Consider the following 27,875-nt stretch of genomic DNA (forward strand, 5'->3'; position numbering starts at 1 on the left):
TGCCTTTCAAAAGAAAGTCTTCTCTGAAGCTGAATCTAAGGTGGTAGAAAAGCAAATTTCAGAGGAAAACCAGCTTTTAAAGGAGCAAGAACATATACGAGATCTGATCTTCAACCTCATCCGTATGACTCAAATCAAACTCGAAGAGAAGGAACAAAAGTCCAAGGACTACTTGAAAGCTCAGGTAACTGCATGCTTGTAGCCTCCGTTACTTACTCGAGAGCTCTGAGTGGCTTCACCTAACACAGTGCTCACGGAGAGCCATCTCTGTAAGTCTCCTTCAAGTTCTGGCAAATATGGCAGTTCCCTGACCCATCATCCCAAGATTCAGCAATTTACAAGGGAAGAGCACTAGGATCCAGTACAAGAGCAAAAACTGAGTCGGGGCAATTTGGGAGAAATAATGAAAGCACCTTATTCTAAATTCTAAATTGATGAGGCTGTCAATGTGCCCTGGCCACATGTCGTCTGCGTCTGACCATCTCTCATCACACTCTGATTTGTCTAGGACCTCACTCCTTAAACTGTAGGAGCCATCCAATATGATTATCAACCACACTATGAATCCAAGATGTTTTGGCACACATCTCCCCTCTGGAGATCTTCAGTGGAAGGGAGTCATGCGTGGGAAAAGTTTTTGATCTAACAGCTTGCCCAAGAGCTCCCACAGTGGGTCATGGAATTATCCAGGGGGGCAGTAGTCCCCTCAGATCAATTAGGGACACTTTTTGTTAGCTTAAAGGAGATAGGTTTCCAGGGAATCTGTATCACTGAGTACTTTTTTGTTTTTCTGAAAAGGGAGGAGTAGGCCCCCAAACAATCCAGTTATATCATTCCTTAACATCTCCCCTCAAAAAACAAAAACATTAATGGAAAGTATATAGTCATACCTATGTTCATTGTAGCCTGGCAAGCTTCCCGTGGCATATTTGATATGCCAAAAACAGTAACAAGTCTCACAATGGAGACGTTACTGGTGCCCGCTCGAGAAAATTGATGAACAACAGGAGGACAGTGCTACAGTGCTACGGAGTGCTGGCAATTACCTGGGTAGGTCAGTTGCATGTAAGGCAAGCTCCCTACCAACTGACCTATCACTCTGGTCCCTGTTTTTATATTCTTGATGCCTACTTATTTCTAATGACTTATGCTGAATGAGTTTTTCTCTCACAGTCCTTGAGAGAAGACAGGAAAAAAAACTATTTCCTCTGGCTTCTCTCGTCAAATATTTAATATGATTTTTAAATGTTTTTGTAATTTTTTATTTTTATAAAATTGTTGACAATAATTTATTACATTAACTATTCCAACACCAAGCCCACCACCATTACACCTTTACACCACTATTGTTTCGGATTTTACCACCACTACCCAAGCATACCCCAAAGACAGATCCTAAATAATTTATTTTGTATTGCTTGTTATGAATAATCTGCTAAAAAATTATCAAAAATTTTTCCTTTGAGTAAATATATTTATTTATCAAGATCGGTTGTCTTCTACTTTATACCCCATCAAATGTGTTGTGCTACTCCTGGTATATCAGTGGCATCCGTGGCTTAGAGAATGAGATCTCTCTCCATGAATTCTGAAATTTAAATAGGGTGATAGAGCTGGAGTTAAATTTTAAATTGGATGGTGATTTTGGGGTCTGGAGGTGTCTCTGCAGTTTGTGATTCTCTTCCGAGATTTATTTGTGAGTCTCTGGGTCATGGCCATTAATGAGCTTATATATTGCCAGAGTAATATGTTTCTTATCCTAAAGAAAGGATCAAGTTACTTTACATTTGGAAAACATCCTAAAGAAAGGATCAAGTTACTTTACATTTGGAAAACACTCAGCATATGTCAGGGATTTTATAACTATGACTTGATTTTTAAAATATCCATGTGCAGAGATTCCCTCAAATAAAGCTGCACAGGCTTTTCCCACCTGCCTCCTTAACTCTCTCTATTCATTGTTTATCCCTTTAGCCCCAGGGTTAGGCAATTTAGCAGATCAGGTCATTTTCCGTTTTCTGTTCTCCCTCCCTATCCTCCCCACTGGTCTATGCAAGCCAGTTAGCAGAGTACATTTTTTCTTCTTGCATAGCAATGAGATAAAATGAGGAAGACAATACTTATGTTGGTGGTGATGGGCTTTTACATTTTTATTTATTTGAATAAACACAGTTACGAAATTGTGCATGATTGGGTTACAGTGATATAATGTTCCAACAAATAGCAGACTTTTAAAAAATGTCACACATCATTTTTTACATTTCAGCAAAAACATGGGAGTAGTATTAAGGATATCAAAGCAAAAAATCTTGAAATCAGTGTATACAAGAAGAGAAAGCATGAAATTTATCGGAGGTAAAAAAAAATTGCGTGATGACTTATCTAGTGAGGTGTGAGGGAGGGAGGAGGGAAACGGTTTTAATTGCACAGGTTTTAAAAATGCCTGTGTTTTCACAGACTCAAAGAGTTTGCTAAACTGTATGACACTGTTCGGAATGAAAGAAATAAGTTTGTTAAGTCGCTTCAACGAGTTCACCAGAAAGCAAATGAAATTAGAGAAAGGTATAAAATGTCACAAAATGAATTGGAAATTTTAAGAAACAGTGCAATTACACAGGAAAGGTAAGTTATCCTTTCTATCACCCTTTCAAAGGTTTATCTTCTGACTCTGACTCACTGAACTCTTAAATATCTTGGAGACAACAAAATAAAAAAAATTATCATCTTTTACAAACTAGAGAAGTACTTTGCCAAACTCCTGACTTTTCAGATATAACCTAAACATCTGGATGTGATTCCTTATGCTTTGATTTTTTATGCTGATGTGATTCCTTATGCTTTGATATTTTAAGTGAACAAAAGATTAAAATATACAACCATGCTTACTATGTTGCTTTTTACTTACCCAATAAAAATATAAATAAAATTCATAAAAATATAAATATAATCGTTGAGTTCATTATTTTTATTGAAAGTTAGAGACAAATGTTTATTAAATAGCAACACCTGGTTATATATTTGAAGAGATAAATATGCTCTGATTTGGGGAGTCAAGCACGGGGACCAGAGGAGATGACTTTCTACACTCAAATCCCACCCCTGCTATTTACCAGGATTGTGGCCTTGGACAAACTACTTCTTTAGTTTCACTGTCCTTACCCATACCAATAGTTCTTACTGGGTAGGACTTTCTAATTGAATAAGTTAACCCCTGTAAAAATTTTCAGATGTGGTCCACAAGTGGTTGTTTTTAGCCACTCTTTACAAGAGTTGTTGGCCTCTTTCTTATCTTCCTTATCTATGTAGTCCATCATGTACTAAAGCTAGAGGGTCTGGATTTTTTCTGATGGCTATTATTTTCCAGTTTCCTTTTATATAGGTATCATAAATAATTTAAATTAAAATAAAGTTTTAAAATATTGCAAAATGACATCCTACGGGCGGGGGGATGAGGTTTGGAGAGAAAAGAGGGTTAGAGGTAGCAGGAGGAGGAATTGATGTGAAAGGAAAACTTGATTTCTTAATCAAGTCCTCATCTCACATGGAAATAGAATATCTTTTATAGAGGCCTGGCTTTCATTCAGGATTTACTCTGATACTATACGTAGTATAAGCAATAGTATAAGCTATGACTCTCTTTGGCCTTAGAAGAATTTGGTTTGGGGGCCAGAGTGATAGTAGAGTGAGTAGGGCACTTTTCTTCTTCTTTTTTTTAATAATGTAGGAGTACTGCTATTTGTTCAGTAAGTGATTAAGCTGATTGAATTGAGCATGAATTCCACAATATTTTTTTAAAAAAATTGTATCACAGTGAGATAGAGTTACAAAACTTTTATGTTTGAGATTCAGCCATACAATAGTGAAACACGAGTAGGGCACTTTTCTTGCATGCTGCTGACCCAAATTCAATCCCTGGCATCCCATATGGTCCCACAAGCACCACCAGGAGTAACCCCTGAGCATCGCTGGGTGTTTCCCCCAAATTAAACAAAACAAAGAGAACTTGGTCTCTGAGAATAGCAGGGCAATTAAACAGTTGCTACTGTCTCTTGATTTGATAAAGTAGGGCAGCAAAGACTATGGTCTCAATGGATGATGTTCTTGTATGGATGAAAATAGAATATGAGATGTGGGAAGATTACAGACATTTCTCTTTAAAAACAAAACAAAACAAAACAATACTCTTTTTAGCTGATTACCATGGATCACAGTTACACAGTAACTTATGATTCAGTTTCAGGTAGATCACAGAAATTTCCGTAGGGTGTCATGATGAAGGTTGTCCTAACTACCAATACTGTCATTGCAAGGGACATACTAAAGCCAGAGCTTCTTTGTTGCTGCTTATGTTTCCCAGGTCTTCACTATTTTTAAAAATAACAAACAAAAGCATAAGTCTCCCATTATTTTTTAAAGAAAGCTGCAAAATTCCATGTTAAAATATGCCAACAATATGACCATCAGACAGAGCATGCAGAATGACGTGTGCAAAGTTGTGGCCAAACTTCAGGAAATGAAAGAAAGGAAAGAGGCCCAGTTGAGTAACATTGACAGCCTTGCCAGTATGATCACAATGATTGAAGAGGAGATGGTACAGCTGCGCAAAAAGTATGAAAAAGCTGTTCATCATAGAAATGAAAGGTAAACAAGAAAGGGGGGTACTTAACATGAAGGCAGTGTACCCAGTGATCCTCTTTAGAAATTGTGCCCCTTTTTCTCTGTAGACGTAACAGTGTATGGAGAAGGACATTTATAACTGGTTCCAGAACCTTTGACAAGGGAGTATCAGGGTGCTGATTACATGTTTTGCTTGAAAATAAGAAACTCTGCCTTAGAGAGCCACCTCTAAAGTGGCTGTCTGCCACCTTAGGAAATTTCCATTTGGGAAATTGCTGTCTGCAGAATCAAACTCCTTTTCCAGATTATCATTTAGGATACTTCTGGTACCATCCTGTTCTTTCAGTATTAATCAGTCTTTGGATCATCGTATCTGTTTTTAAGACAGATTTTGTTTTACTGTGACATTTGTTAAGCAATTCTCTCAGTTCATTTTCTAAGCAAGTAAGATCTTTAGGAATAATGTCTTTCCAGTTACAATTATGTCATTCATCTGAGAGATCTTAAAGTTAGAGCCTTATAGTAATTACAACCTGAAAGCAGTTTTTTCTTCCTGCCAAACCTTGATTGTATGTTATTCTGTAGAGTTCTTGGCCCTAAAGGTATTAAAACGTGGTGGTGTTGTGAAGGCCCTCATAGGTGGCTTATATGAAGTGGAGAGGAGAGAGACTGTCACTTTTTCCCGATCCACCTTTACCACCTCTCAACCAGCTAGGAAAGCTAGGACTGATAAAATCCCCTGCATGACACAGGTCAGAGCCCCCAACCCCACTATATGGCCGTCAAGCCACACTTGACATTCACTTGGTCTTCCAGGCATGGGAGTTAATCCCCACTACCCAATTTCTCAGGGAGCTGTGGACTCAGGCTGGATTGAGGAATTGCTCTTTACAGGAAAATAAAGTCAGTTGTAGACCTTACCCAGAGCTTCCAGGTCTTTGTCCTGCCCACAGAAAAGATTTTCTTTTTTTTTCCCCAACTATTATGTTTTATTTATTTTTTTATTTTAATTTTTATTAGTGAGACACCATGAGGTACAGTTGTAGACTTGAAATTTTTGTGCTTGGGTTTCAATTTTACAATGATCAAATACCCCTCCCTCCACCAGTGCCCATTTCCCATCACCACGGATCCCAGTATCCCTCCCATTCCCCATCCCCCTCATCCCACCCTGCCTCTGTGGCAGGGCATTCCCTATTACTCTCTCTCCTATTGGGTGTTGTGGTTTGCAAAATAGGCAATGGGTGGCAATCATGTTTGGTCTATAGTCTACGTTCAGCATGCTTCTCCCATCCTGGGAGGATCCTCCCAATACCCTTTATTTGGTGCTCCCTTCTCTATCTGAGCTCCCTTTTCCCCTAGCATGTGTGGCTGGCCTCCAAGCCATGGAGCTAACCTTCTGGTACTAATCCCGGCCACTCTTGGGTGTTAGTCTCCTATTTTGTTACTTTATGTTCCCCAGATGAATGCAATCTTTCTATGTCTATCCTGCTCTTTCTGACTCATTTCGCTTAGCATGATACTTTCCATATTGTACCACTTGTATATAAATTTCATGACTTCATCTTTTCTAACAGCTACACAGTACTCCATTGTGTAAATGTACCAAAGTTTCTTTAACCAGTCATCTGTTCTCGGGCACTCAGGTTTCATAAAAGACTTTCAGGAGTAGACAGCATTGATTTTATTTGTAGGCTTTTGAGGAAGTGGAGGAGGGACACAAGAGATGGTGGGGGGGAGAGAGAGGGGGAGAGAGAGAGAGAGAGAGAGAGAGAGAGAGAGAGAGAGAGAGAGAGGGGGGAGAGAGAAGGAGGGAGTCAGGGAAAGGATCGAGGGAGGAAGGGAGGGAGAGAGAGAGAGGAAGAGAGGGAGGGAGAGTACATATCTTAAGAGCGGAGATTTGGGTGACATGTGTTTGGCCACATAGACACAAGCAGCATATGGGCTCAGGCAGCATATGAACATGCTTCCTTTGTTCAAGGTGGCTTTTATAGGAGGTTTCCCAAGCTGCTCCACTTGAGGCTTTTACCTAGGTAAGAGCTCTTTGCTAGGGTGGTTGCCAAGGGGGTAGAGTTGGGAGTGGTTGATGGTTCTTTGTCCTTTCCTCTGCTAGAGCTTCTTCTGGAGGGGGGTCTGGCCTTCTCTGGGTCTGTTTGTGCCAGGTGGTTTTACCAGGCCTTAGCTCCTGTGTCCACAAGGTGTGGTCTTTGTAACTTTGGGGCTATTAGTTTTTATTACTTCCCAGGAATTTCGTTACCGTGGGAGGGCCTTCTCCTGTCTACCTGCCTACATCAGTTGCTCCTAGTTTCTGTTGTCAAAAAAACTGTATTATGAAGAGCCAGTGAAAGTAAATTAAACAAAATATAGAGCAGTGATTAGTCCCCAAGTGACCAGGTGCACACAGGGTTTGAGAAAGAAGCAAATGGAAACAATGAAAGACATTCTCTGGGAGATTCATGGCATTAGGGACAACCCCGAAGAGAGTACCACTTTTTAATTAATTTTTTTAGCACTACTTTTTTAAAAGGACTGGCATATGTTTTTTTGCAGAGGGAACCAGAGGACAGTCCTTTAACTCGACTCTGGACACAAACAAAAGCACATAGGCAGTGTCCTCCCAGGCCCTGGTCAGATTCTCAAGGCTGGAGTTAGAGATTTCTTGCTTTGTTTCTTCCCCATGATTCTTCTCATAAGGAGGAGTCTAGCCCCTGGCATGGTGACAATGGACAGAATTTCATCTGTTTATGGAGACATTTGTATCAGAGACATTCAACTATAAAAGAACCTAATGGACTTGGCAAGTCACATAGAGCAGAACCACTACAGAAACACATTCTTTGGCCTCTAGACTGTGTACTTCTGGCTGAAGTTGGGTGGCAATCTTGGCCCAGGAAAAGGGTCTGCAGAAAATTAGATTCTGAACTTATTCTGCTCTTGCTTGGGAAATGGCATAATTCCCCACTCGCAGAAAATCTCTGAGGCTTGCAAAGTCAACCACATGGCCAGCACTAGAGTCAGATACAACCCTCAACAACCCTCTCCCCATTCCTCAGAAAACCTCCAGAGTGTGGCATTTACCTAGAAAAACCAATGGTAATCATCAATTGTAACCCAGAACTTTGCAATGTTGATATGTATTTTGTATCCAAAACCAGAGGGGACTATGACGATTAGGGAGACAATGGCCTCCACACAGTCTCAGCCTCTGCCTCTATCTCTGACCCCAGTGGCGTTCAGCTGATAGAGCGGGAAGAAGAAGTGTGCATCTTTTATGAAAAAGTAAATATCCAAGAGAAGATGAGGCTCAATGCAGAAATTGAATTACATGTCCTGGATGAGAAGGTTCGATTCCTAAAACTGAAGATTTCTGAGAAGCAGAGACAGATTCTTGTCACCCAGAAATTAGTGCCGGTCAAGAAGTCCTTGGATGCTGACTTAACAGTGCTCCAGACTCAGGTGAGAGATTCAAGTGCTCCTGAGACACTGTTAGGAATATTTGCTTTCCTCTTTCCATGATTAGATTGTAGGTTGTGTCAAACCAGGTGACTCCTGTTGCCTCTGAGCATCAGGCTTCTGAGAGAATTTCATTCCCATCAAGAATATTCTGCCTTTTCTAGCACACCAGACTCAACTCAAGCTCATTTTCCTTGTAGTGCAGAGCATCACTCATCCAGATGCTTTGGTTCCAGCATAAAAAACACATTCTCCAATACCAGTGTTCCCAGTATTCCTCCTGCCATCCCCACCCCTTCCCACCCGCTGCCCCTGCGACAGGCACATTCCTTCTTACTCTCTCCCTCTCCTTTTGGGTGTTATGGTTTACAAAACAGGTAATAAGAGACCATCATCTTTGGTCCATATTCAACTTTCAACACATATCTCCCATCCCAAGCAATCCCCAACCCCCCAATCATCACTGACTTAGCGATCTCTACTCTATTCCAGCTCCTTTTCCCCCAGTTCATGAGGCAGGCTTCCAACAATGGAGAAATATTCCTGGCCCTTCCTTGTTTCTACTGTCTTTGAATGTTAGCCCCATATTATGTTATTTTATATTCCACAAATAAGTATGGTCATTCTATATCTGTTCCTTTCCTTCTGGCTCATTTCACTTACGTAATACTCTCCATGTCCATCCACTTATATGCAAATTACATGATTTCATCTTTTCTAACAGCTGCATAGTGTACCATTGTGTAGGTGTACCAAAGTTTCTTTAACCAGTTGTCTGTTCTCGTACACTTGGTTTTTTTCCCCAGATTCTGGCTATTGTAAACAATGCTACAATAAAAATACAAGTGCAGGTGTCATTACTTTTTTTTTTTTTGCATCTCCAGGATATATTCCCAGAAGTGGTATTGCTGGGTCATATGGAAGCTCAACTTCTAGTTTTTGGAAGAATTTCCATATTGTTTTCCACCAACAATGAATTAGAATCCCTTTCTCCCTGCATCTACACCAGCATTGGTTGTTCTTGTTCTTTTTGATGTGTGTCAGTTTCTGTAGTCTAACATGATATCTTATTTTTGTTTTTGATTTGCATCTCCCTTATGCTTAGCCATGTAGAGCATTTTTTCATGTGCCTTTAGGCCATTTGTATTTCTTTTTTGAGGAAGTTTCTGCTCAGTTCTTCTCCCCATTTTATGATTGGGTTGGAAGGTTTTTTTTTTCCTTGCAAAATTCTACCAATGTCTTGTTTACCCTGAATATTAAGCCCCTATCTGGTGGATATTGGGTAAATAATTTTTCCCATTCCCTGGGCTCTTTCTGTACTTTGGTCACTGTTTCTTTTGAGATGCAGAAGTTTCTTAGTTTAATGTAATTTCATTTGTTTATAATTGTTTCCATTTGCTTGGTCAGTGGCATTTTATTCTTGAATATGGTTTTAGTTTCAATATCATGGAGGTTTCTGCCTACATTTCCCTCCATGTACCTTATGGATTCAGGTCTGATATAGAGGTTTTTAATTAACATTTTCATCTGGCTTTTGTGCTTGGCATTAGAGAGAGGTCTGAGTTCATCCTTTTGCATGTAGTTGTCCAGTTTTCCCAGCACCACTTGTTGAAGAAGCTTTCCTTGCTTCAATTCACATTTCTTGCTCCTTGATCAAAGATTAAGTGATCATATACTTGAGAGGCAGTGTCAGAATATTCAACTCTCTTTCATTGGCCTGAGGGTCTGCTTCTAGTACAATATGATGCTGTTCTAATTACTACTGCTTTGAAGTACAGTTTGAAGTGGGGAAGGTGATGCTACTCATCTTCTTTTTTCCCAAGGATTGCCTTAAGCTGTTTGCAGAGGTTTATTGTTCTATGTGAATTTCAGGAGTGTTTTGTCTATTTCTTTAAAACTGTATCTTATAGGGACTGCATTGAATCTGTATAATGCTTTGAGGAGTATTGCCATTTTGACAATGTTAATCTTCCCAAACCATGAGCAGGAGATATGTCTCCATTTCCTAGTGTCCTCTTTTATTTCTTGAAGTAGAGTTTTGTGGTTTTCTTTGTATAGGTCTTTTACCTCTTTAGTTAAGCTGATTCCAAGGTACTTGATTTCCTGAGGCACTGTTGTGAATTGTATTGGTTTTAAATATCTATTTCTTGTTTTTCATTATTTGTATATAGGAAAGCCAGGGACTTTTGGGTATTGATTTTGCAACCTGCCACTTTACTATACAAACCTATTGTTTCTAGGAGCTTCTTGGTAGAGGCTTTAGGGTTCTCTAAATACAATATCACGTCAACTGGAAACAGTGAGAACATGATTTCTTCCTTTTCTATCTGGATGCCCTTGATATATTTTTCTTGCCTAACTACTATGGCAAGTACTTCCAATACTATCTTGAATAGAAATGGTGAGAGTGGGCAACTTTGTCTTGTTCCCAATCTTAAAGGGTAGGCTTTTATTTTTTCCCCATTGAGAATAGTGCTTGTTGTTGGGCTTGTGGTAGATGGCTTTGGCTATATTGAGGAAAATTCCTTCTACTACCATTTTGCTGAGTTTTTTTTTATCATAAATGGATGCTGAATCTTGTCAAATGCTTTCTCTGCATCTGTTGATATGATCATATATTGTTGGTTTTTTTTTTACTTTTTTTTGGATCACACCCAGTGATGCTCAGGGGTTATTCCTGGATCTGCCCTCAGGAATTACTCCTGGCGGTGCTTGGGGGACCATATGGGATGCTGGGGATAGAACCCAGGTCGGCCACGTGCAAGGCAAAGGTCCTACGCGCTCTTTTATTGATATGGTGTATTATGTTGATTGATTTGCAAATATTAAACCATCCTTGCATCCTTGGGATGAATCCTACTTGGCTGTGGTGTATGATCTTTTTTATGAGTCCTTGGATTCTATTTGGTAGTATTTTGTTGAAGATCTTTGCATCTGTATTTATAAGGGATATTGGCCTGTAATTCTCTTTTTTTGTGGTGTCTGTCTGCTTTTGGTATTAGGGTGATATTTACTTCATAGAAACTCTTTGGAAGTATTTCTTCAATTTCTTGGAACAGCTTGAACAGGATTGGAGTAGGTCCTCTTTGACGGTTTGGAAGAATTCACTAGTAAACCCATCTGGACCAGAGCTTTTGTTTTTCAGGAGACTTTTGATTAATATTTCAATTTCCTTAATAGTGATAGGTCTGTTCAGGTATCCCAAGTCTTCTTGGGTCAGCTTTGGGAAATTACTGGAGTCCAGGAATTTATCCATTTCTTTGAGTTTGTCTTGTTTCATAGCATAAAGCTTCTCAAAGTAATCTCTGATTACCGAAATCAGCTTTTTCTTGTATGACTTATTAGACTGACTTGTCTGATATAGTCACTTACAGGCATCATTCTCATAATAATCATAAATAAACAAAAACATTCCTTAACCACAAGTCACAGCTGAGGGTGTGTTAATACAATTTTTAAAAAATTTTAAGTTTTAAATCATTTTTATTGAGTTCACATGGTTTAAAATAGTGTTGATATTTATTCATTAGGCATATAATGTTATTACACTATCACAAACACCACAGTGCCAGTATCTCTCCACCACCATTTGTCCCTAGGGTTTTTTTTTCTCATTCTCTTCCTATCTTCCCCTATCTCCTGCTTGGCAAGGTCAGTCTATTATCATAATTGAAGTATTAGTTTTCATTGACTACTGTCTATTCTTGCTTGTTGCTTTATACTCAATGTGAGTGGAGATAACCCTGTACTTGTCTTTCTCTTTCTGACAGTTTAGGCCAACATGATACCCTGTGTTCTATGTTGTAACCAAAAGGAAGATTTTATTTTTTCTTATAGTTGAGTAGCATACTACTGCGTATTTTCACCATAATATCTTTTCTCACTCATCTGTAGTTGGACATTTGGGTTTCCATATCTTAGGTGTCATAAATAACACACAGTTAACACAGGTGTAAAAAGGTATACCTTTTCGATTTTATATGTTTGTGTTCTTGGAATAAATAACAAGAGTGGATTCATGGGATCACAGGGTAACGCTATTTTTTTTAAAAGATTTTTTAAAATTTCCATACTGTTTTCCATTGAAGCTGGGCCCATTTATAATCCAACAATGGTGAAAAAAGTTTCCTTCCTCCCATCCCTTGCTAGCCATTTTGGTAGAATTGGTGAGGAGAAGAGCCTGCTGCCCTATTTCAAACAGGCTAACTTCAAGCAAGCTAATGCCAGAGAGCACAACCTGCCAATGGGGTATCTGAGTCTGAGAGACACAACATAACCTTGGAGTATATTCAGGATATCCTTGAGACAGTCAGAGTCTTGCTTTGTAACCTTAGTTACCCAGGAATGTATGAAAAATGTGTTCATGTCCTTGAGCTGGTTCAGACCCTGCTTTGCAAAATAACAAGCTTTGGAATTTCTGTTTCTGTACTCTCTTGCCAGCTGCCTGCAAATGTCCCAACCCTCATCAGATATTCTATTCTTTGTTCTGGACCCAGTACTGGAGCTTGAGCTCATTGGGTCCACTAGCATAATATATTAGTTCTTTCCCATTTCTCCAGGCAGGCTGCTTGGTTTTTCACTGGCTTTTGGTAGGAACTTCCACAGCGTTCTCACTGGGGTGATGTGACAGCATATTGTCATTCTGATTTGCATTTCCTCATTAATCAGACATGATGGACACTTTTTCAAATGCCTCTTGGACTTCTGCATGTGTTCTTTAGAGAAGTGTCTATTCATTTTCTCTCCTCATTTTTTAATGGAGTTGTCTCTTTTTTGTTGTTGAGTTTTGTGAGTGCTTTATATAGCTTGGATATAGTTCTTTGTCAATTGTGTGGTGTGCATATTTTCTCTTACCCGAGATGTCATCTTTTTGTTTCCTTCCAAGTACAGAAGCTATTTATTTGATATAGTCCTATATTTGTATTTGCTTTCTTTGCTAATAGAATGGACTAATTGAGATACCTCTGAAGTGACTTGAAGAATTTTGCCTTTGTCTTCCTTGATGTATTTTATGGTTTCAGGTCTAACATCAGGTTTTTCATCCATCTTAAATGAACTTTTTTGTGTGATTAAGACAATGGGCCAATTTTAATTTTTTGCATGTGGCTAACCAGTTTTCCCAACATTATTTTCTTGAATATGCTTTCCTTTCTGAGTTGAGTCCCTTTAATTTATTTTTTTAATCTAACTGTTGTGACTGGGACTTATAATATTATGTTGAATAATAGTGGTAAGAATGAATATATTTATCTTTGACTGATCTTGAAAGAAAAGCTTTCAGCTTTATTTGTCACTGAGTACAGTAATATCTGTTAATTATCCAACCCGACCGACCCAGGTTCAATTCCTCCGCCCCTCTCAGAGAGCTCGGCAAGCTACTGAGAGTACCTCGCCCGCACAGCAAAGCCTAGCAAGTTACCCGTGACGCATTTGATATGCCAATCACAGTAACAAGTTTCACAATGGAGATGTTACTGGGCCTGCTCGAGCAAATCGATGACAACGGGAGGACAGTGATAGTGACAGTATCTTTTCTATATTAAGTCCTTTTTGTCTCTGTTTTTTTGAGAAGTTTTATTATAAATGGGTGCTGAATCTCATCAAAAGTTTCTCCTCATCTATTGATAACACCATACTATTTTTAATCTTTCCCGTTGAAACAATATATTGATATCTAATATCAATATAACATGAATATAATAATCATACTTCTAATATTAAATTGTCAGTATAATATAAAATCAATATAATAGTCAATATCATATATTTATATTTTTTATGTTAAACCATCCTTGCATTCCTGGGATAAATCTTACCTGGTCAAGGTGTCTGATCCTTTTGAATTTTTGTCACATTTAATCCATTATGACTTTGTTGCAGATTTCTGAATCTGTGTTCATCAGGAATACTTATATATATAAGTATTATATATACTTAATATACTTAATACTTATTATTTAATTACAGTTTTTGTCTACTTTTTGTATCAAAGTGAGATTGACCTGCTATAAACCTCTTCACCTTCATCTGGGGTTCTTCTATACAAACAATTTTGAGGGGGAGGGACTCTCCAGCAGAGAGGTACTTAGAAGGTCATGTAACTTGAGGATCAAACTTAATACCTCACTTATGTAAGGTACCTACCTATACATTCACTCCAGCCCTTGAGCTCCTCCCTAGCCCCTGGGTTATATAATTTTGAGATTTATGAAGACAAGAGGGTTTTAAAGTTAATATTTTCCCCTTGTTTTAATAGTTTACACAGTGTACAGACAAAATAAGAGATCTGGAGAAAGTATTCATAAATCCTGATGGTGAGAACAGAAGTCACTTCCTTCCAGGGAAAGATCCGACTGAAGAAGAAATGATCAAAAAAATAAATAAGGTAAACATTTTTTTATGTAGGAGTACTGCTATTTATTCAGCCACTGATTAGGCTGATTGAATTGGGCATGAACTCCACCTTACATTTTGTTCTCATTTTTTATAATGTTATTTATTGAATCACCATGAGAGCAGTTACAAAGCTTTCAGGTTTAAGTTTCGGTCATACAGTGAAACACCCGTCCCTTCACCAGTGCCCATTCTCCACCACCAAAAACCCCAGTATACCCCCATCCCACACACTCCCCCTACCTGTGAGGCAGATGATTTCCACATTACTTTCTCTCTACTTTGAGTACACTCAATATTTTGACACCAGACATACCATTATTATTTGGGATTTTACCCCGACATTCAGACATGCCAGAAAAGGCAACAGAAGACAATTTGTTTTCTATTGCTGGTTATGAATAACATATGATGTCGTGTGGCTGCAGTAGTGGCCGCGCGATTTTGAAATTCCGAAATTTTAATAATTAAATCTGGAGGGATTTCTGACAACACCTGCTGGGTTCCAAGATTTGTTCCTGAGTCTCCTGGATCATGGCTGTTAAGCAGCTTTATCAGGAGCCAGAGAGGCCGTTCATGGGCGGCAACTCAGGGTCTCATTGGGGTGGGGAGGAAAGGGCAAGCTCCACCCCCACCCCATGAGGCCCCATGTGTCTCGTCACTGTGGGCCCAAACATGACTGTCTAGTGGCCTCTGAAGGATGGCGGCCACTGGGCCGTCTAGGGGGAGCAGGCAGAGGGCCAACACCCTTTCCCCCTGGGGTGGTCCTAGGTGATAGTAACCCATTATGGGGACCAGACGCATCTCTGCCAAAAACCTTTGGGTTTCAAGATTTGTTTCTGAGTCTCTGGGATCATGGCCCTTAAGCAGTTCAATCAAGAACCAGAGAGGCCATGCCTCCAATTATATAGCTGAGATGGAGGTGGTTTGTGGGTGTGTTTCCCACATACCTAACTTTTGGCTGTTTACTTTCTTGGTAAACTATGCCCCAAGTTTTTGGGGTCTAGCCAAAAGCACAGCAGCAATTTTGGGGTATTTGGAAGTCTGAAGGTACCATGAGGTTGCTGATGTACCCGCCTCACAGGCACAGATTGACCTGCTGGTGGCACCATACCCCCTTAAGGTAAACATTCTTAAAATAATCTTTCTTTGTCCCTTACAGTTCATGTGTCACAAATAACCATGGTGTTGTTATATGTTATGTACACAGAGTTAAGCCTTATCATTATTCTGGCCACAGAGATACTCCTTTCATTGTAATCTAAAAACAAAATCTAAGCTTGACTTTAGACACTGGCCAAAAGAAGTAGGACTCTTTTCAAGATGGCCTTCTTTCTCTCTCTAGGACAAGGGTTGGGGGGTTGAGAGGTGTTGGCATCCTGAGTTGTATGCATTGTCTTCCTGATGGGAGCCTATCAAAGGACTGGCAGTGTGGAAGTTCTAGAGAACTGAAAAGGCAGTTCTTTGCTGTGGAGGGAAGAACTCAGGAGAAAATGGTCAGGGGAAGGTTTTTTTTATTTTTTTAATTTAATCATTGTGAATCACAAAGTTACAAAGTTATTTGTGATTGAGGTTCAGTCATAATCTTTCGATAACAATCACTTCATCAGGGTCCATTTCTCTGCACCAATGTCCACAGTTTCCCTCCCCCACCTCAGCCTGCCTATATGGCAGACACTTTATATTTACTTATATAGCATTTCTTTCTCCTCCAGTGTGACCATTTCCCTCCACCAATGTCATATTATACCCTTTCCTGGTCAATTCCCTTCCCACCCTACTCCTCCCCGCCCCCCCCCACCAGTAGCAAGCTTCCTACTGGAAACCAGTTCTCATGCTTTTTGTTTCTACTGCCTTTGGGCATTTATTGTTTTCCTGTTATGCTCCTTTATATGCAACATATGAGAGGTTATTCTGTGTCTGTCCCTCTCCCTCTCACTACCTTCACTCAGCAAAATACTCTCCAGATCATTCACACAGCAGCAAAGTGCAAGATTTCATCTTTTCTTATGACCAAGTAGTATTTCATTGTGCTTATGTACCACAGCTTCTTTAACTAGTTACTTGTTCTTGAGTTCTCCAATTGTTTCCAGATTTTGGCTATTGTGAATAGTGCTACAATAAACATTAGAGTGCAGATGTCTTTTCTGCATTGTGTTTTTGGGCCCTTGGGATATATTCCCAGAAGCAGAATTTTGTTGGGTCAAAAGGAAGCTCAGTTCCTAGTTTTACTGAGAAATATCCATGCTGTCTTCCCAAAAGGCTGTACCATTAACATTCCTACCAGCAGTGAGGAAGGTCTTCTTTTCCCTGCATCCACACCAACACTGGCTGCTGTAGTTCTTTTTGACATGCGCCAGTCTCTGGAGAAAGGGTAATATCTCATTGTTTTGATTTGCATTTCCCTATCATGGAATGGGCCAGAGTGATAGCATAGTGGGTAGGGCATTTGCTTTGCACACGGTGGACCCGGGTTCGATTCCACCACCCCTCTTGGAGAGCCCGGCAAGCTACAGAGAGTATCCCGCCCGCACGGCAAAGCCTGGCAAGCTACCCGTGACGTATTCGATATGCCAAGAACATAACAAGTCTTACAATGGAGACGTTACTGGTGCCCACTCGAGAAAATTGATGAACAATGGGAGGACAGTGCTACAGTGCTATCATGGAATAGGGAACTCAATAGCAATGTGCCTTCATCAAGGGGAGTGGGGATCAGCTGGCACTCTAAGGAGAAAAGAAAATTTTGACTTGCTTGACATTTTCTCCCCTATTCAACTATAGCTGGAACTACTTCTGGCCAAGAAGGAGGAGAAGTTACTGGAGCAGGATTTCATCTTTGAACAAGTCACCCGGCTCACGGATAGACTCAGCAGCAAAACCGAGGCGGGCAAGCAAGACACGCTGCTCCTAGCCAAAAAGGTATGCTAGCGACCTTCCCTTTTATCTGCCCTTTCTCCTTTCTCTTCTTTCATTCTCCCAGGCTGCTTTACTTACTGAGAGCAGCACTAGAGAGATTAGACTTTACAACTGGAGAGACATTAACACATAGAGATGACTCCAACAAGTGTCCTAAGTAAGTGTTAACTGTTCCAGGAATGAATTTACTTTGTAGCTGGGGAGACACCGACTCAGACATATATTTATTATTTTTATATTTCATGTGCAATATTAACTCCTTTCTAGTTCCTTGTGAAAGGAGGACCTTGTAAAAGGAAGTTCTCCAGTAGCTCCACAGTTTCCCTCCCAAGGGAAAATCATCCCAAGCCAGAACTCAGAAATGGAAGGGGGATCATTAAAGCAAACAGCAATTACATAGCACCCAAACTTATACCATATGGTACAGCTACTTCTGGGCCTTCTAGGGTACCCTGCAGCACCCTCACAAGCTTCCAATTCAAATTCTGGAGGCAAGGTCTGCTTAGAACCACAGGAAATTGCAAAGATGTACCCAAATAGAAGGGTTGGTGATTCAGATGTGGGAGAAGCCATTCCCAGGCAAGCAGGGATCTACTCACCTGGCCTCCCACAGAAAACTGCTGCCCTGAGAACTCAATCTGCCCCGCACCCGCTTCGTGCTAAGCATGACATACTGTTCAACCCGGCTAATTCAGGGAAATAGATAAAAAAAGAAAAACATCCACAACACAAATGTGGGCTCCTGAGAGCACTTACTTTCTCATTCTTCGTTTCTCTGAGGCTTGCCTTGCCTGAACTCTAGCCAAAATTCTGAACAAGTAAAAAGACTTACAGTTTACCTCATAAAATAAGGAATGTTAAGATCTCCTTAGGCTCATAGACTTTGCCTCAACATATGGGTCCAACATTTAATTAAAGAATGCCTTCATTCTTCTTGCAAAATTAATTTTTCTTTCTTTGAGGGGTATGGCAGAGCCTGGCAAGCTCCCCATAGCATATTCAATATGCCAAAAACAGTAACAAGTCTCACAATGGAGACGTTATTGGTGCCCGCTCGAGTAAATCAATGAACAACAGGAGGACAGTGCTACAGTGCTTCTCTGAGGGAAGTCAGTTTCTGCTTAAGGCTGGCTGGTCCTAGTTGCTGCCATGCCCCTACAGAAATCAGACTTGGTGGTAGAAATAAGCCATTGTGAGCTACTGTAAACAGTAGGTGAAAGTTCCAATATAGCTGACCTAGTCCTAGCCTAGGACTCATTCAACCTCGGACTGGTTTTACCTCACCTGTCCTTTCTTCACCTTATGTGTTCTCTACTTGCATTTTTCTTCGTTTGAAAATTGTAATCTCGGGTTAGGTAGTATAGTGAGAAAAGTGCTTGCCTTGCATGTGGCTTGCCCCAGTTCAGTCTTCAGCACTGTATATGATTCCCAAACACCATCAGGAATGATCCCTGAGCTCAGACCCAGGAGTCAACCCTAAATACTGCTGTGGCCTCAAAACAAAAAGCAAAACAACCTTTGAGATTATAATCTCAAAGTAGGTAAAGCTGGCTGGAGAGATAGTACAGTGGGTAGGGCATTTGCCTTGCACATGGCCGACCTGGGTTCGATCCCCGGCATCCCAGATGGTCCCCCAAGCACCTCCAGGAGTAATTCCTGAGTGCAGAGCCAGAAGTAACCCCTGAGCATGCTGTGTGTGATCCCTCTCCCGCCCAAAAAATAGGTAAATCTTGGAAGGTAGAAGACTGTCAGATACTTAATCTCTGATATACTAGTTCTAGCAAATGACCTAGAGAAGGATAAATACATTATGTTAAAACCCTTTCCCGATCTGTGAAATATAACAGCAGCTGAAATTTTCTCCTAACAGTTGATCACCAAGTGACCTTGGTGATCACCAAGTGCCGTACAGGTACTCAGGAGGAATGCATTCTCCAAGGCTCTCATCTTTTTTTTAATCTATCTTTTAGCTTCTCTTACAAGTTTTCTAAACTGAACAGAAAATGGTAAATCTCGGCAAAGATTTAGAGTAATCCTGAATAACACCACTCTCTTTTTGATTTGTAGAAGAAATGGGAGGATGGCTAGTTCCGCATATCTACATGTGACACTGAAACAGATGGTGGCTGATTCATAATGTTTAGGGAAGAAACAACAACTCATCATTGAAACTTTAAGTGTTGGTCACTTTTGTTCGTTTTATGGTTTTTTTGGGGGGCCACACCTGGCAGTGCTCAGGACTTACTCCTGGCTCTGAACTCAGTGGTCATTCCTAGTGGAGCTCGGGAGACCAATTACAGTGCCAGGGATCAAACCCAGGTCATCTGTATGCAAGGCAAATGCCTTATCTGCTGTGCTATCTCTCTAGCCCGTAAGTGGTGGCCACTTTTATTCAAAGTATACTACCTAAAAATGAATGCAGTTCTGAAGAGTTTCAAAAACATATTCTGTTTCTGTATGGAAAGTATTTAGATAATAAGCAGTATTTCCATTTTCCTTTTTTTGTTGTTACTCTTTGGGGGGTTTGTTTGTGGGTCACACACAGAGGTGCTCAGGGCTTACTCCTGGCTCTGCATTCAGGCATCATTCCTGAGAGTCTTGGGGTACCATATGGGATGCCAGGAATTGAACCTGGGTTAACTGAATGCAAAACAAGCACCCTACCCTCTGCTTCTCTGGCCCCAGATTTTCCATTTCCAAGCAGGGAACTCACTCACCACAGTCACCTTCCTCTAGTGCAGGTGTTGATAGACCTATGTATGCTCTACTAGAGAGGGAGGTATCTGAGGTCAGGTAACGGAAGCTAATATCTCACATGTCTTCTTGTTCAAAGAGTATAAAGCAATAGTGAAACAGAATGCACTGTCACACTATCCTCTCGTTGTTCATCGATTTGCTTGAGCGAGCACCAGTAATGTCTCCATTGTGAGACTTGTTACTGTTTTTGGCATGTCGAATATGTTATGGGTAGCTTGCCAGACTCTGCCGTGCGGGCGGGATACTTTTGGTAGCTTGCCAGGATCTCCGAGAGGGGCAGAGGAATTGAACCTGGGTCGGCCGCATGCAAGGCAAACGCCCTACCTGCTGTGCTATCACCCCACCCGGTAAAACAGAGTGAAGGGAAAATAATGCAAGATGACAGAGAGTAATAGTGGGTGAATAATGGCCATGAATATAGGAGTGTGAGATGTGGTCACCCTGGGCAGTGCACTCTGGGCCAAAATACCTTCAGGAACCATGAATTCCAATTTTACTTCTTTTTTTTTTCAAAATCAGTTGTTCTACCTGATCCTATCTTTTATTTCCTTCATAAGAAAAGGCAGCTACATAGGAGTGTTTCAGTCAGGACTGTTTCATTAATTATCAGTCAGAGCCCCTTATTTCAGCTTATGCTTATTTTATGGTCTCATGGGCTAAATCTCAGAGATTAAAAACAATGATACTGTGATTTCTCCATTAAAATTCAGTTTAGATGCAGGACCTGGGTTATTATATAACCAGAGTTATATTTAAATACAGTTTATTCTACCAGATTTCCCCCTTCTAAACTGTAAATTATAATATGGCAAAAATTAGCCATAACTTAGAAATTAAGCACACCTTTCCCCCTTCTTGATCACCTCTGTAAAATGACATTATCTATTCTCAGTGGTATTTGTTGGGAAATCTAATAACTAATTGAACTTTCTTTTCCCTCCCAGTTTTTATTAATACAACCAGGGTGCTGGGCACAATCTCTGAACAATCTCTGAAGTTTCCTCCAATTATTATTTCCTACGTGTATTCCCACTGAAACTCGACACCATTACATATACCCTGTAGCTGTGCATTTTCTTCAAATCTTCATAAAATGTGCACATATGCTCAACCTCGAACTCTTTAATTCTAGATGAATAGTTACCAGAGAAAGATCAAAGATGCCACTGAAAAGTTGATGGCCCTTGTTGCTGAGCTGTCCATGAAACAAGCTCTGGTCATTGAACTCCAAAAGGAAGTCAGAGACAAAGAAGATTTTCTCTTCTCCTGCAGTTCCAGGATGGAAAAGGGTCTGCCACTCAATAAAGATATTGAGAAAGAATGGTTAAAGGTACTTCGGGATGAAGATATGTATGCCTTGGCTGTTGCTGAAAGGTCTCAGGTAAGCTTTGGCTTCTACATTGTATTTGTAAGGTGTGCCAACAAGAGCTATTTTTTGTTTCCAAACTATATGAAAAACTTCCCACTGCACCACATAATCCTGAAAGTCATTAGTTTCATTACTTCAAAATTTTATGTAAATAGAGCACAGTAGAAGGCAATAGTACAGTGTACCACATTTCCCAGAGGGAAATCCTAAATCCTACTCTAGTCTTACATCTAGTCCTGAAAACTATGACCTCACAAAGTCTCCAATATCTGACCTTGAACCCTGATTGGACCTCACCTGATGCTTCCATGTGCATCTGCCTGGGCCATAACACAGTGTGGGGCCTCCAGCATAGCTGTCATGGTCTCTGCTTCTGCACACTCTGAGGTTGCTGGGCATATATTAGGCCTCAATGCCAACACTCTCCTCCATCACTGGGTCTTAGTCTTGCTCTCTGATGAATCCACCTGCAAGTTGGGTACTGGTTCTTTTACTGCTCCCTATGATTGTCACTGTCAATATTGTCACTGTCACTGTCCTCCCGTTGTTCATTGATTTGCTCAAGTGGATCCAGTAACATCTCCATTGTGAGACTTGTTACTGTGTTATGTCAAATATGTCACGGGTAGCTTGACAGGCTTTGCTGTGCGGGCAAGATACTCTCAGTAGCTTGTCGGGCTCTCTGAGAGGGACAGAGGAATCGAACCTGGGTCAGCCGGGTCGCCCGAGTCGACCGTGTGCAAGACAAATGCCCTACCCTCTGTGCTATCACTCCAGCCCACTTCAATATTATTAGACTGGAATTGAGCACCTCCTTCGAAGGAGACTATATCCTGAGAAAATAAAACTCACTCTGTCAAGTCAGCATGCTGCAAAAGACCAATGTTCACTCCCTCATCCAACGTAAAGCTGCATTTCAAACACACAAGGAATACCTGAAAGGATTGGATTTGTAATAATCATATTGCCTGAGACTGTGTTCCTTAGGGCATTCAGGTTTTAACCATGGAATCCTGACTGTCATTCACTGATCTCCCTTATTTAGAGTTCCTGTCAACACAATGAGAGATGTTGTTTTTGCCCAGAGCAAGTAGTACAGTGGGGAAAGAGCTGTAAGAGCCCTGCCAGGAGTGATCCAGGAGTGCAGAGCCAGGAATAAGCCCTGAACTTACCCTCTGGGGAGGGAGGGAGAGAGGGAGAGAGGGAGAGAGGGAGAGAGGGAGGAGAAGAAAGGAGAAGAAAGGAGAAGAAAGGAGAGGAGAAAGAGATTCTGTTTATCAGAAGCACAGGCAGAATCTTGTGATTTTTGTGGACCTTGAGGCTCAAAGTAAACAGGTGACCACTTCTTTCCTCTAGTTCCACTTTGTTCCCTATCTCTTCTTTTATGTCACATTTGCTCACCAATAACTTACCAAAGGAAAAAGAGGAAATAATTGTCTTACCATTGTCAAAACATGGAAATTATTGGTGCTGAATTAAAGATCCTGAAGTTGGAATTTAGTGACTTGCAGAGACCCACTCATTTATGAAAAAGTGAAGCATGAGTAATGAGGCCCAACTTGTGTCGTGTGTGTGTGTGTGTGTGTGTGTGTGTGTGTGTGTGGTGACTTAACTCCACCCACTGGCCCTTTTGTCCCTTATGGAATATCAGCCAGCACAGACTAAGGCTGCTCAGACCAGCTGTGTGTGTCTGCTGGGTCTGAAGGATGAAATGACTTCACACTGTTTTCAGACAACTAAAAAACAATTTTTTTTCTTTGCAGGAGTTAATGGAAATAGAAAATCGCCAGATGCCCAATGGGGTTTACACAACTGCAGAGCTGCGTCCAAACGCATACATCCCAGAGGGAGAAGCCACTCTTCCTTTGCCTAAACCATACGGTGCTTTAGCCCCTTTTAAGCCTAGTGAACCTGGGTCCAATATGAGGCATATTAGGAAGCCTGTTATAAAGCCAATTGAAATATGAATATGTGAACCAATCCATGTTTCTTAAGGAAAACACTTCAACTGGCTTCTTTACACCCCAGCTGGAAAATATCATCATAATAGCTCCAAATTACAAATCTCATAACCACAATTAATCAATAGAGTATAGCCTTACTTCCTTTCATTTACCAACTACTATATTTTACATGGTGTTAACTATGAAATGGAATTGTCCTACAATTATATCAAGGTATATATTTGCATTATTCATTTCTTTCTTTTTTCACTACATTGAACTTAAGAAGCATGTGACATACAAGATGTTATAAAAATGCATTAAAATAAATCAGCTTACAATAAAGTACAGTAACTGACAGTGTGTACTTTGTTTAAACACATTACTACTTGAAATATTCTATTGGGGCCACTCCAGGTGGTGCTGTGGGAAGGTGTGCTATAGTATCAGGGATCAAACCCAGGGCATCACACCACCTTAGCTATCTCTCAGACCAACGCGTCATTTTTAAATTAATGCTAGGGTAATTTTTTGGGGGGGGTTAGAAAAGGAAATATTCAATAGGTTTGAGATGGGAATCAGCGAGCCACATGGAATATATACAGTTGTCAGCATTATGGAAAAGAACACTGTGAACATTCGTGCATTAATAGATATGGGAATACTCAAAATGGAAAGAATTTTTTTTTAATTCCGAAATTTTTTTTAAACACCATGAGGTACAGTTGTAGATTTACAATTTTTTGTGCTTGGGTTTAGATTATACAATGATCAAATACCCATCCCTCCACCAGTGCCCATTTTCCACCACCATGGATAATATCCCTCCCACCCCCATCCCTCCCATCCCACCCTGCCTCTGTGGCAGGGCGATCCCTTGTGTTCTCTCTCTCCTTTTGGGTGTTGTGGTAATGCTAGGGTAATTTTTTAAGAATGCTTTTACAGCAAAAGCACTATGCTCTAATTTATCTTTCTTATAAATCTTGATCTTTTCCACAATGTTATATGCAAATGAATTGATAATTAAGTTCAGATACCAACATTTTTCAAAATTCCAATAAAAATATTTATAACTTTGCATGAGAAAGAGTTGAAAATAAGGCAATTTTCATCTATTCATTACTCTAATGTTATGACATTTCACCCAAGTATGCTTTCCAGATTTCGTGTTTATATTTCTCATTTGTGAGACGACACAAGAAGGTTGGACATGTAATTTCACAATAGTATGCTCAAGATACCTCACAAAGCTGAATGTGAGAAATACCACATTCTTGATTTTTGCTAAATCAAACAAAATCTGTTTCGAGTCCTCATCTTGCTAGACTATAGGGAAATTTAATCTTACCCTGTCTTTAAGAGTACTAAATCTAATTTGATGGCTTTATGAGGTCATTCTGAGACCATGCTTGACAGCATCCAAAGGTAACTCTATATAAACTAGAATGCAAAGAAACACTAATGCAAAGAAACATTGCATGAAGGATTCCAAAACTAGACACATGGTAAGTTTTACAACTTAAGAATTTGCTCGAGGTAAAGGTAAAGGCCCTCCCGTTGATCGTCGATTTGCTCGAGCGGGCCCAGTAACGTCTCCTTTGTTGTTACTGTGTCTGGCATATCGAATACTCTCGGTAGCTTGCCGGGCTCTCCGAGAGGGGTGGAGGAATCGAACTCGGGTCAGCCATGTTGGCCGCTTGTAAGGCGAACGCCTTACCCGCTGTGCTATCGCTCCAGCCCCACAACTATTTTGTGTCACAACTTAAGAATAGAAAAATAATTTTAGAATATTGCGAAGTGTGGTTGCTTTACTACACCACCTGTGAAAGTTCAGAGGGGGGTGGTACAATTGTTAAGGTTCAGCCCCAAGACTTCTCTACCCTCTATCTTTTAGTGGAAGTTCTCACTTTAAGACTCTTGTCGACTGCATATAATAGTTTTGCTGGAGGAATCTGCTGTAGCAGCAATATTAGCAAAGAATTCAATGATCAGTAGAGGGTAGAAGGAGGGGATACCCACCATGTAGGGTGGAGAAGTTCAGGAGACAGGCTTGCTGTCTGACAGCAATGGAGGACCTGTTGTCTTCACAGCTGCTCTGTCACAGGGAGGGCACTTTTCTCCAAAATGATAGTCCCCTGTGCTTCTTCCCAAAAAGGCAGCTAGTCAGGACTCATGTGTAGTGTCCTAAGAGCATCTTAAATTCATGGGTATCTATTGGTACCCAAATTTATTTCCAAGGCATATTATCAGGACCACCTTTAAGATACTGTGGGGGAGAGGAGAAACAAGTTGGGGAGCTGCCCTCGTAGTGTCTTCTGGCCTTTCAAGGAACATGTTCAGACTCAAGAACCCTTACAGAAAGAAAATGGTCATGCTCACAAAACAACAGAGGTCAAAGTTTACAGGTTTTTTTTAATTACAAGATATTACTACTTCAAGTTTTCATAAATATTTTTAAACTTAAAAAAATTAAATACAGTTCCATCTGACCCATCACAAAGACAAATCCCCTACTTTAAACACTTCACATGTAAGCTGCTGGATGTCACCAGTTATTCTGCACTGGAAACAGCAGGTTTGGCTCAATCCAAATGCAGTTTGTTCAAATACATTCTCTTTCCAAGCAATTTTTATGCAATATTTTTTCTACTTGTTCACAACATAAGAATAGAAAAATAATTTTATAATATTGCAAAGTATGGTTGCTTTATTACACCACCTGTTAAAAGTTCAGAGGGGTTTGGTGCAATTGGTAAAGTTCAGCCCCCAAACTGCTCTATCCTCTACCTTTAAGTGCAAGTTCTCATATATAATAGTTTTGCTGGAAGAGTCTGCCATGGTAGCAATACTAGTGCAGAATTCAATGAGCAGTAAAGGGTGGAAGGAGAACAACAACTAAATGTTGTTTCCAATGACATGTCTAGTTTTTGCTTTTCTGAATACGATTCCCCATACTGTTTTTTTTCCTCTTTTTTTTTGGTGATACTAGAAATGAAACCCAGGACATCACATCTGAGAGGCAAATGCTCCATGGCCACCCCTACATTTTTAAAGCATGTGTTGTTTCAGAGTGCAAGAGAAACTAGCTTTGGGACTGAGAAGCTGCTACAATAAACATCAGTTAGTCCCTAGCATGCTTCCTGAGATTGTTGGTCATTTCTTTACATTTAACTGCTCGTCTGCTGTTCAAAATTAGGACAATCTATAAGAATTCTGTAGGCCAAACTGAGATACAGACAGTCAGAGAAGATTAAAACACTGGCAGCCTATCTAATTGCATTTTCTCTTTCACAAGCCTAAGAGCATTGTGGTATGTTTCAGAGCCGCTTCCTCTACAAACTTTGCATCCACATTGTCATGGACTTCAAAAGTATATGGAACTGAAAAATAAAAATGAGAAAAGATATCATTATAAAGCCAAGAAACATTTCTTTTAATCATTGAAATAAAAACCATTTTATAATTTATCAAAATACATTATTTTGAGGATGTGGTGTTAAAACTTAACCTCAACACCGATCATATCAACCAAATAGTTGGAAACTCTTTAAAACTCTACAAGCCTTCAAGATGATTTGTTCCTTTGGCAATTTATTCTAGGGGTTGTTACGGGTTGTTAATAAAACAGGTACAAAAAGGGCATCCTTAAAGTTGTGTATTTTGGAAAGGAAAGGGTTTGTAGAAGTAAGTAGGAATTAGCTGATATGTCAAGGGTAGAGCAGGACAATCCAGAGAGCAAGATGTGAATTACCTTGATTGGAAGTTTCGATATCTGTCAGTATGTCAATGAAGTAATTCAGTGGCAGAAATTCTATACTGTGGGATGACTTGTCAATCAGAGAATTCCATGGCTAAAAGGTAAATCACATATGGTATATTACTGGTTGATTCTCAAAAACCAGCACAAATGTGAGTGGTGAGAATAAGACTTGGTGTCTATATGGATAAGTTCACGGTCACGGTCCTCCCGTTGTTCATCGATTTGCTCGAGCGGGTCCAGTAACGTCTCCATTGGAGACTTTGTTGTTACTGTGTCTGGCATATCGAATACATCACGGGTAGCTTGCCAAGCTCTGCCGTGGGGGCGAGATACTCTCGGTAGCTTGCCGGGCTCTCCGAGAGGGGCGGAGGAATCGAACTTGGGTCGGCCATGTTGGCTGCGTGCAAGGCAAACGCCCTACCGCTGTGCTATCGCTCCAAACAAAACAAAACAAAGCAAAACACAGTTGAGTGGGGCTATGGTTTCCTACAGACTCACCTGCTTCTTGTAATGCTGAAGCAGTCGCTTCACATGGTTCTGTGAAATGATGTTAGAACTCAAAGGATGATCCCAAAGTCGACAGATCTTCTGACCAATAAGCTGTTATGTAAAGTGAAAAATATTTAGAGAACGACTTTTAGAGCCATGAAAAATATAGCCTAAA

At 40.3% G+C, this 27,875-nt stretch overlaps 2 protein-coding genes across 3 annotated transcripts in view; one reads left to right on the forward strand and one right to left on the reverse strand.

Annotated features, from left to right (window-relative positions):
- Positions 1–23,475, forward strand: part of CCDC146 (coiled-coil domain containing 146) — a 124,588-nt gene extending 101,113 nt beyond the window's left edge. The window contains exons 10-18 of the mRNA XM_056118580.1: positions 14–184; positions 2,267–2,355; positions 2,458–2,622; positions 4,417–4,641; positions 7,845–8,073; positions 14,327–14,455; positions 17,248–17,385; positions 21,272–21,520; positions 23,272–23,475. Coding sequence (XP_055974555.1) covers positions 14–184; positions 2,267–2,355; positions 2,458–2,622; positions 4,417–4,641; positions 7,845–8,073; positions 14,327–14,455; positions 17,248–17,385; positions 21,272–21,520; positions 23,272–23,475 — 1,599 coding nt within the window. The remainder of the gene's footprint in view (positions 1–13; positions 185–2,266; positions 2,356–2,457; positions 2,623–4,416; positions 4,642–7,844; positions 8,074–14,326; positions 14,456–17,247; positions 17,386–21,271; positions 21,521–23,271) is intronic.
- Positions 23,476–25,443: 1,968 nt separating this feature from the next.
- The window catches only part of GSAP (gamma-secretase activating protein), an 82,768-nt gene continuing 80,336 nt past the window's right edge, over positions 25,444–27,875 (reverse strand). For both annotated transcript variants that reach the window (XM_056118192.1, XM_056118191.1), the window contains exons 29-31: positions 27,710–27,811; positions 27,203–27,302; positions 25,444–26,831 (exon numbers count right to left, since the gene is read on the reverse strand). In XM_056118192.1, coding sequence (XP_055974167.1) covers positions 26,740–26,831; positions 27,203–27,302; positions 27,710–27,811 — 294 coding nt within the window. In that variant the 3' untranslated portion in view covers positions 25,444–26,739. The remainder of the gene's footprint in view (positions 26,832–27,202; positions 27,303–27,709; positions 27,812–27,875) is intronic.

Source organism: Sorex fumeus, unplaced genomic scaffold, assembly GCF_029834395.1.
Source record: "Sorex fumeus unplaced genomic scaffold, SorFum_2.1 ptg000037l, whole genome shotgun sequence".
NCBI classification, from domain to species: domain Eukaryota; kingdom Metazoa; phylum Chordata; class Mammalia; order Eulipotyphla; family Soricidae; genus Sorex; species Sorex fumeus.